The sequence below is a fragment of the Nannospalax galili genome, unplaced genomic scaffold (assembly GCF_000622305.1).
Source record: "Nannospalax galili isolate Female #2095 unplaced genomic scaffold, S.galili_v1.0 scaffold1402, whole genome shotgun sequence".
Classification (NCBI taxonomy): Eukaryota; Metazoa; Chordata; class Mammalia; order Rodentia; family Spalacidae; genus Nannospalax; species Nannospalax galili.
Genome location: NW_008348453.1, coordinates 870,050 through 880,004, shown reverse-complemented (window position 1 = coordinate 880,004; position 9,955 = coordinate 870,050). Strand labels below are relative to the sequence as shown.

The 9,955-nt window shown below is 52.6% G+C and overlaps 2 protein-coding genes across 4 annotated transcripts; both read right to left on the bottom strand.

Annotated features, from left to right (window-relative positions):
• Positions 1–736: 736 nt before the first annotated feature.
• Atp6v0b (ATPase H+ transporting V0 subunit b) lies at positions 737–3,847 on the bottom strand. 2 transcript variants are annotated; one of them, XM_008845397.3, is made up of 8 exons: positions 3,674–3,847; positions 3,049–3,097; positions 2,751–2,834; positions 2,546–2,623; positions 2,281–2,350; positions 2,098–2,149; positions 1,709–1,899; positions 737–1,047 (listed from the first exon to the last, which is right to left on the bottom strand). In XM_008845397.3, exons 3-8 carry the CDS (start codon positions 2,807–2,809, stop codon positions 1,021–1,023), a joined length of 477 nt encoding a protein of 158 aa, XP_008843619.1. In that variant the 5' UTR covers positions 2,810–2,834; positions 3,049–3,097; positions 3,674–3,847; the 3' UTR covers positions 737–1,020. The 2 variants fall into 2 exon arrangements, with proteins under 2 accessions (XP_008843619.1, XP_008843618.1); XM_008845396.2 differs by having other exon boundaries at positions 3,670–3,843.
• Positions 3,848–5,513: 1,666 nt separating this feature from the next.
• Dph2 (diphthamide biosynthesis 2) lies at positions 5,514–8,991 on the bottom strand. 2 transcript variants are annotated; one of them, XM_008845395.3, is made up of 6 exons: positions 8,653–8,991; positions 8,112–8,224; positions 7,649–7,872; positions 6,778–7,461; positions 6,514–6,690; positions 5,514–6,432 (listed from the first exon to the last, which is right to left on the bottom strand). In XM_008845395.3, exons 1-6 carry the CDS (start codon positions 8,797–8,799, stop codon positions 6,308–6,310), a joined length of 1,470 nt encoding a protein of 489 aa, XP_008843617.1. In that variant the 5' UTR covers positions 8,800–8,991; the 3' UTR covers positions 5,514–6,307. The 2 variants fall into 2 exon arrangements, with proteins under 2 accessions (XP_008843617.1, XP_017656651.1); XM_017801162.1 differs by lacking the exons at positions 7,649–7,872; positions 8,653–8,991.
• Positions 8,992–9,955: the final 964 nt, after the last annotated feature.

The window sequence follows — 9,955 nt, the reverse complement described above, 5'->3', positions numbered from 1 at the left end:
GCCCGCACGCGCCGCGCTCAGCTCCCGCCCCAGCCGTCGGCCCTGCGCGGCCCAGTGCGCCCCGCGACGCCGAGGCCCCGACCTGGGAGGAGTCGGGAATCCGGCAGGCTCCTCGCCAGTTAGGCTTAGGGATGGGGAAGAGGCCGGGAGGGGTTGGCTAGGCCCTTCAGGTAGTTGGGGTGGGGTCTGGAGGGTAGCGACGGGGCCAGGGAGCTAGAAGGTTTCCAGCTTTTTCATGGGCACATGATTAAAGGTCAGCCAGTCCTGGAGACGGCTAGGGCTTCTGGGGAAACCGGAGGTTGGGTAAGATTAGAAGAAAACCAGAATTGGACAGGGAGGGGCAGAGCTGAACAGGGCCCCAGGAATTAAGACCTGAGTAGAGGTTGTTGGGTTTAGATACTGGTACAGGACTATCAAGAAAGGTAGGAGAATGGACTCCTAGTCCCAGGTGTAGGGAGTGAGGACACCTGAGAGTAGAACAAACTAGCTGCAGCCATTTTGGACATAGTGGACAGGGATCCAAGGACACGGGGCTAGGAGGATCCCAGAACCCAGATTCTTCAATGAAGCCTGCAGCACTGTAGCCAGCCCAGCACCCTTACCTCCCCACCTAGGAGCCAGCACCATCCAGAGGAGAGATGGTGTGCACAGTCAGAAAGATGACCAGAGGCTGGCATGAGTGCACAGGCCCTTTACTCTTCTCTGAAGGTGGAGGAAGGGACAACAGAAGCTGCACTGACCAGGACAAATACCATGTTTATTTCACAAACACTGGGAAGGTGGATTGGGGTGGATGTTGGGAGTACAGGTGCACAGCTGCACACACAGTTATCAGCAGCCCACTCCCACACTGGGGGTTCAGCCTGGACTGCAGTGCCTCCAAGTCAACAGGCAGCAACAGGTGAGTGCAGGAGGACCCGGAACACCAAGCCCCTGAAAGGCTAAGGGGCACAGCTCCAGCTGTCCCAGGAAAAACAGCAATAAATAACAGTGGGGCACGGCCCCACCCACACAGAGCATCTAGTCACCCATCTTCACTCTGGAGGTCTGCAAAACAAGAACAGGAGAAATCAGGCAGGGGCAGGGAAATAGCTAAGACACTGACCAATGATAAGATCAGACCCAACAAGCCAGTGATTAGCTGGACATACCACAACAAATAAATGACCACATCAGGACAGACACATGAAGCGATAACCAGGCAACAACAGAGTTCAGCTGCAGGACAAGGTGAGGAAGAGAAGCAGCATCTGGACAGTCCAGATCAACCCAGGCCATCACCCAAAAGCAAGTTTATACCATCAAGCTGATCTTTCAGTCACAGACCCACACACTGTATGACAAAATACACAGTCCAGACATGCTGTTCTGACAGGCATGTCACACACAGATGCACAAAGACCCTGAGACAAAGAAAACACAAGTCAGACTGATGCAGACAATCCCAACCCAGGCTAGACCACAAAGAAGACATCTGTACTTCCAGAGACTGTAGAGGAAAAGAATGACTAACGACAGAAAGGAGGGCTAAAGGTGAGCTAACACACACACACACACACACAGAGCAACAGACAAGAGGAACTGTTGGATGGGAATGTGGTAGAAACTGTTTAGGGTTTCTACAGTTATGGGTAGAGAAGGGAAGCACTTCTGTTTTTCTGGAAGGAGGGTGGGGACAAGGACACAACTCCCCAGGGGAATCTGGCACCTGAAGGATTGCAACAATGACCCCAAAGAGACCAATGGCACTGCCGAAGATTTCCACGATGAGAATCTTGACAAAGAGGCTTGGGTTCTGTGCATCAGCCAGGGCGGCCCCACTGCCCACAATGCCCACGCAGACTCCACAGAAGAGGTTCGACAGACCTACTGTGAGGCCAGCCCCAAACATGGAGTAGCCTAGGAGACAGAAAGCAGCTCAGTGAGGCCAAGGCAAGCACAGAAGGTGATGAAGATAAGGGCCTAACATGGGTGAATGGGACCAGTTCCCACCCCAACTCCTAGCAAAGCAGCTAGGAGCACATTAAAATGAGGAGTCTTAGGCTGGGAAGGAGCCAGGAGCAGATAATGAAGACCCAGCCTTTGCTATGCACTTACCTGCATGGTAGTTTCGATGGCCAATGGCCTTGGGGTCAGTAGCACTGAAAGGCTGAAGGGGACAAAATAAGACATCAGAAATCACCCCTTCTGCACCTGCCCCTCCCCAACCTATAGACAGCACATAGGACACGATGGACACATAGGATGGAGTGGATACCCCCAACTGTGGGCTTCCCTTACCTCAGCCATGTTGCTAATGACAATCGCCATGATGATGCCGTAGATGGCCACAGCCTCACAGAAAATAATGCTGGCAACAGTAATGGTAAAGGTTGGGGGAGGGTTGGAGAAGAGAGAAGAGAAGGAAACCAGCCTTCTTCCCCAGAAAACTCCCCAGCCAACTTTCTTTGACTCACATCCACCCTGTGAGGAGACGGGTCAGAGGCAATACGTCATTGAACCTCCACGACAGCTGGTTCTGACAACCAAGGGCCCTTACACTTACCTAACCAAGTTCTTGGTCTTGATCCTGGGGGCCTTCACTCCTCCTCCAATGATGGAAGAGCCGGTGATATAGATACCCCTGTGGAAGGATAGCAACCTGATGCAAAGAACCCAAGCAGTCACTGTCCCCAGGATGATTAAGAACCTAGTGACACCATCTGCAATGATTCAGCCCCTTCCCCCAGTCCCACCATCCCAACACTCACCAGGCTGCCCCGACCACAGACAGAGAGATTGCTAGGCCGATGCCCAGGTTGGACCACATGAAGGGGGAAGTCTCTGTCAGAAACCTGGTGTGAAAACAGGGAAGAAGGCCATTCAGCTCTGATCTGGAAGTGGACACAAAACCCTTAGCTTCCCACCCACTCCAGGTAACTGGTCCGGGATGATGCACGAATAGAATTCATATTTCCCAAAGGGCCTTATGTCCAGAGAGCTGAGGAAAGGCTCAGACTACAGAAGACAGGAGCTCCTGGGGGGAATCCTCTCCTTGCCCTCCCTTACCATGCCACATCAAAACGGAAGCCCAAGTCAAAAATCGTGTAGCAGATTCCTGCAGCAACGAGGAAAAATAGGGTTAGGGCTGCTCTCTGGAGAGACGCTCCCTAACCTAGAGAGATAATGCCCGGGTGACCGCCACCTACATGAAAGACAAACGACAGTGCCGGGCTGTACCCCACGCATAACAGACAACAACGCTCGGGCCACATTTTGTTTTTTTTGCCACTCCCTAGGCAACCTATCTCCCCCAATGACAGCAAGTCCTCCACAGACACGCCCCGCAGGCCTGAAAATCCTGGGATCCGGAGGGAGCCAGGCCGCACCAGATCCCGCCGGCCAGGTCGCTGTTTGCCCAACAAGCTGTGAAGGGGGAAGGGAAAACCCACGGGAAAACAGGAACCGGAGCGGCCGGCTCACCACCCAAGTAGGCCGCTCGCGAGCTAGAGCGAGCCGGCGGCAGCGACCCTAGAACGGGGCTAGTGCGGCTCTCCGCTCCCACCGCCGCCCCTCGAGCAGCCTCCTGGGTCCAGCCTCCTCCGCCGCCGCCGCGGGCCTGCCCGGCTTCCCGCTGCCACCCGTCCCGGCACTCCACCCCGCCCAGCGGCGGCCCGCGGCCGGCCTCACCCACGACGATCGTGCAGGCCCAGAAGGCCACGAAGACCCCGGAGTAGAGTAGCGCTATCCCCGTCATGGCAGCACCGACAGCAGGGGTCGGATCCGTAGGACCAGAGATAAACCGCGTCCCGGCGTCCACCGTCCGCCCCGCAGCGCCACCTGACCGGCCCACGTGACGTGCAGGCTCCACGTGACACCCCCCCCTCCCGACGGGGCGCGGAGTAGCTGCGGGCCTCCAGCGCGACGGCGGCCCGCAAAGAGCACCGTGGTAGTTGTAGTCTGGCCGCTGAGGACTCTGGAGCTGTCCTCATTAGGGACCAGATCTCCGACCGGTGCCTCTGGCGTCTCCACACGCTCTGCCACTTCTCTACCCTGCTCACTGGCCTCCCGCGTTTAGCCTCCAGCCAGTGCAGATCCTTGGGGCCTCTTCTCGTTCTGTCTAGTTCCGGAAGGGTGTTGAACAATTTCCTCTACCTGAAACAGGTACTTGGTGCTCATGAAGTCATTCTTCCAGGATGCCATCCCTCACCCAAGAGGGAGGGCACTGTGGACTCTCGTGATGTTCAGGTTCTTATAAGCCTGTGTTTCCTATTTCACTCAGAATAAAAGAAAAATCCTTAAGAGTGCTAGGACTCTACCCTGAGCTATGTCCACCCCCGGACGCTAACACTACTCCACTCTGCCGCTGGACTACCGTCGATGCTATTCCTTCAAAGTGCCAGTCATACCCTTCCCTCATTGCCCTTGTATTTGTTCCCTTTGTCCTGATAATTATTCATGTAGCTCACTCTATAACTTCCACTTTGCTCACCTCCAAGGATTTCCCTGCCAGGTTCGTTTAATTACAATCCGTCTCCCTTAAACACTCCTTTTCTCTCCCCCAGCATTGTTTTCCAAGTTCTTGTTTATCATCCCTTGGTATGCTAAATTTCTTGTTTTATTTTTTCTGTTTGCCCATCCTCTCTAAGAAGTGGAAGCATCATGATTTCTGTATTCTGTACTTAACTACTCTACCTCTTTTAAGTTATTTTTGCATTATGTATATGAGTGTTTTGCCTACATGTAAGTGCACTCATGCATGCAATGCCCAGGGAGGTCAGAAGAGGGATCAGATCCCCTGGAACTGGAGTTAAGGATGGTTGTTAGCCACCATGTGGATGCTGGGAATGGAACCTGTATCCTTGGTAAGAGCTGCCAGTGCTCTTAACTTCTGAGCCATCTCACCAGCCCTTCACTGCTGTATTTCTAGTGCCTGGCAGACTTGGGTCCTCAGAACGTGTTTGTAGAATGCATGATTGGCTCTCACCTTGTCTCAGTTCCTATGATCAGTTTGCAGTTCTGCCTCTACCATTAGACTGGGCATTGCATGATCTAGACAATGTCAATAAGACTTTCAGCTAATGTGGAGAATGAATAGGTCAATTTTGTTTGTTTTCCCGGGATCCAACAACACCACTTTTTTCCCCCAATGCTGAGGGTTGAAACGCAGGGACTACACATCCTAGGCAAGTACACTGCCAAGCTACCCCTCAACCCCTGGCAACTCCACTTTGGTTGAAGCACCCACCAAGTTGATGTCTATGTTTACGCCCAAATTTCTTTTTACCCCTTTTCTTCTCATTTTTTTCCTCTACAAGATCTGGGAAGCATTCTGACTCCCCCATCAAGTGCCTGCTATGAGATCCAGCTGCCCCTGGGGCGTCCTTCACAGACAGCACTATTTAATGGGGTTACTACATATTTAACTGTGTCTTCCTAACCACACTTTGAGGACAGGAATTTGGTTAAATACAATTCACATCTCCACCCAAAGGATTTGTAAAGAACTGAAGTTTGGTGAATAAAAAGAAACATGAGAAAAAAATATTTGGTTTATTTCAGTCTCTTTGGTGTCCCTGAGGAGCAAGTCTGAGTCATGGTAGCCTAACACTGTCCAGTGCGCCTCTGTGATGGAAAAGTCATCTAATTGCACAGTTCCCACATGCAGCTATGTGAGTGCTTAAAATGTGTGTGATTAGTGTGACTAGGAAACTAAGCTTTTCATCTACTTTAAACTTCAATAGCCACATGTGTCTACTGAATACTGTCCTGGACAGTGCAGGTCTAGATCAGTGGTTGTCAATTACAAGCAGTTATGTGACAGCTGCCAACATCTGGAGACAATTTGGGTTATCATAGATGGAGACAGATGCTTCTGCCCAGTGGGCAGAGGTTGTGGCTGCTGCTAAACATCATACCATACACAGAACAGCCTGTACAATAAAAAATTACCCAGCCTAAAATGTCACCAGTGCTGAGGTTGAGGCACCCTGGTCTGGATCATCTAACTCCTGCCCTTGAACAAGGCCAGACCTGTACCAGGAACTGCAATTGGCCACAGGTCCCAGCCTGCTCCCAGGGACCCAGAAGGCCTCAGGAAAGCCCAAGAGCCTTTCCCCCTACTAGTCAAACAGCATTTACTGAACTGATAAGTACTAAGCCAGTGCCAGGACAGGATAGACATGGATCCTATCCTCAATGAGGGGCTATCTGAATTCTCTCTGTCCAGGCTCCTTTAAGGATCATTGCATGCTGATGAGAAGTTGATAAAGGGAGCACTACAAATCCCAGCAGACTAATTGCTCTGTCTCTCTGGCTTCACATGGTATCAACTGCTTCCCTCGTCCTCATAGGCGATGGCAATCCCTCGTCTTCCACTCACAGCTTCTGACACTGGTGTCTGACCCAAGTGGGGCTCCAGTCCCTGCCAGCTCCGGGAACTAAGGAATGAGGCTGTAAAGGGAATGAGGCACAGGCTGAGTGGGCTGGATCTGGAAAGAAATCCACCAGAGAGTAGGGAATTATAGGACTTACCTGCAGGACTGCTCTCAGCCAGCTCCATCTGTGGCCTTGGGGTTAGGGCAGAGCATCCAGGGTCATTTGATGTCTTCCAGGAAGGTGGAGGTCGGAGATCCCCAGAAATGAGTGACACATCTGGGGTGTCCCACAACTCTGACTCAGGCGATGGGAGTGGCACATGGAAAGGAGAGCCTGGAATGGAGAAAGGCAATCTATACTGGCTCTGGACTCCAACTCCCAGCCCCGAGTTTCAAGCTGAGAAGGGGCTCCACCACTCACCAGGCAATAACTCTGCATAATGTGTGAGGTGAGGAGCCAGGCCTGGAGGTGGCCAGGCAGGGTTGCAGGCAGCCTCCAATTCACATGGTGTCAATATAGGCCGGAAGAAGCCACCTGAAGGCTCAGGAGCTAGGGCTCCGAGAGGACAGGCCAACAGCACAAAGACATCCATCTCAGGAAAGTTGGCAAGCTTGGCAGGGGTGGGCCGCCCCAGAGCCAACACATAGCTACGTTTTCCAGCAGCCTGAGTCAGTTTCCGTAAGTGTGCCAGTGCTTCACAGTGTCGGGCTACACCTAATGTGCCAGCCAGTAGCCCTACCACATGGGCATCTCTGGCCCTCTCTACCAGATACAGTCTTCGTGCTCTTAGACGCCCAGCCCGGGCACCCTGGTCTTGTGTCTGTCCTGTGTCTGGACAACAGGAAAAGAAGGGCCGCCCTGGTGTCCACCCCAAGAGCAGCCTGGTCAGATCTGGGTCAAGGCTGGAGTCAGGGCTGGTTTGAGAATCCCCCACATAGAAGGCACCATATTCTTCCAGACACCTCCCTGGATTCAGGGGGAAGCGGCGGCCAAAACGCTCTAGGGGCTCAGGCTGTGAACTTGGGGACTCTACTGGGAGGGGCACAGCTGGGCTAGAGATGAGCAGATCCTGGTACTTCGGGCGAAGGAGAGTGGCCAAAGCCTCTGAAAGGGAAGGAGGTGGTATCAGAGTTGGAGCCTAGCAAAGCGGATCTCTCATCTAAATGTGACCCTAAAGCAAAGGCTAGGCCAAGCCCCTATCAAGAGCTCTATGGGTGTCTGTTAAAATGGGAAAATTAAAGCATGCAGCCATGGGCCTACCTTCCCTTCCCTTACAGGCACAACCTCTCACCTAGGGCGTGGGCATAGGCTGGCTCACTCAGCAGCACCACAGGTGCTGTGGGGTCCGGGTTCTGGGCTTCAAAGGCCTTGGCACAGAGCTCTAAGTTCACAGAATGCTGACCAAGGACAAAAATGGTGGGCAGAGGGCGGGCTGGGGGGCTTAAGCAGGCAGGGCCAAAGTGTACAAGGACCTGAGCTTCAGCTTGCTCAGCACTGAGCACATCCACACAGCAGCTGTGGGGGAAGAGAGCAATGATGAGAGGAGTTCCAACCTGGGAGGAATTGCCATCATCAATGGGAAACAAGGCCACTGAAGAAACATGGTAAGAATTCATTGTCACTGAGGGGGGCTAGCATGAGTTTCTTATCACCATGCAAATAAGGACTGTGGAGGCAGACACAGTCCTAACAGGAAACCCCATGAAGCCTGGATCCCCAGGCCTTGTCCACTTGAGCAGAACCTGAGTTCATACCTGCCATAGGCTGTGTCCCCTAAAATGAACATCTTAGCTCCGGTGGTCTCCTCCAGCCGTGTAGCAATGGCCCCTGCATCTCCCAGTAGCTGGTCAGGGAACTGCAAGGCCACCTGTAAACACAAGCCATAAAGTCAGGAACAATCGCACTCTTCCACCAAGAGGCTCTCCAGAAGGAATGCTTTCGAGCCGGGCATGGTGGCGCTGCTGAGTTTGAGGGGAGGTTCTCTCTGAGTTGGAAGCCAGCGTGGACTCCAGGCCAACTTAATCTACATTGTGAGACCGTCTCAACAAAACTCCCAAACAAAACACACGCGCGCGCGCACGCACACACACACGAGAAAGCACCCCCCCCCCGCCAACCTTCAAAGCCCCTATTTCCACAAGGGCACACGGTCCCACGGAGTGGGTGCGTGTGGTACAGCGACACCGACAGGCTCCGATTCCCTCACCTCCAGCCCTCCCGTAGCACCAAGATTCCAGTCCTCCGGGCAACCATCCTGAGAGGCAAACCAACCCTCCCTCCCTAAGTTGCCCTCACCCGTTGACACCCCAAGTCGCAGATAAATCCAGTGACTCTCTCCAGCTCGTACACTCGGTGGAGGTCTTCGGGAGGGGTGAGCTGTCCTGGAACGCCCGCTTCCCGCTGCAAGGCTGCCTCCGCGGGACTGCTGAACGTAGATTCCATGAAGCACAGCTAGCGAGCGAGATGGTGAGGTCAGCTTCTGGTACTGCACCTCAAAGTAGTCCTCAAGGTCACAGCGGTTTTGTTTTGGGATGGGGAACCAGCCTGTCCACGAGCCCTAAAATCCACGCTCTCCTCCTCCTCCAAACTCCGGTTTCTTCTCTACACATGGACCTAAGCGATTACTTCCGGGTTCAAGGCGTGCAGCTAGCAACTTGACCAATCCTAAACCAGGGGCCCTCTTGTTCACCAAAGAACCAATCACGAACCTCCACTCAAGACCAATCGGAAGTGCCGCAGAGCCTTGTGGGTGTCGTAGTTTTACTACCCGCCGCTCTGGGCCCAGGAGATCTCAGGTCAGCCTACAGGTGTCCTTTGGAACAAGGGCTTCCTAAGTCACTACCTCAGCGCGAACGGCTCCTATCCTATCCGCTAGTCACGTTAAGCATCTCACGTGCACTGCATAGTTTGTTCTTAGCATTTATTTGTGTGCACGCTGGGAGGGGGATTCTCTCCTTCCACCTTATGGGTTCTAGAGATAAAACTCAGGCCGTCATGCTTGGCTACAAAAGCCTTTACCCTATGAGCCATTTGGCAGACCCCATAATTTGTATGAGACAGGGTCTTCTATGTAACCAAAGCTGACCTGAAACTTGTGGCAGCCTTTCTGCCTGGATCTTCCAATAGTAATACATAATTTCCAACCCAGTGGGTACTGTCTGCATTTGAATAGTGTGCCTGGGCACGTCCTTCAAGCATCTTAGGAATGCCTCTATGCCCTTTTCATTATCTGTTAAACAGGAGGTTTAACAATAGTACTTATTGATAGAATCATCCCATGAGTCAAATTATTATTTTTATTTTTTTTAATTTAGTTTTGTGTGTGGATGTTCTGCATGCCTGCAGAACACTCATATCATGCAATGCCTGCAGAGACCAGAAGAGGGCATTAGATCCCCTGGAATGGAGTTATGAACGATTGTTAGTGGCCATGTGGGTATTGGGAACCCAACCCAGGTCCTCTGCAAGAGTGTCTTAACCACTGAGCTATCTCTCCAGCCTCCCAAGGGGAAAATCAGAACTTTACAAAGTAGTCCCCTGCATATTCCATCTGCTATTATCTTCACAGCTGTCTGAGAGTTTGGTCTTTGGAGTAACA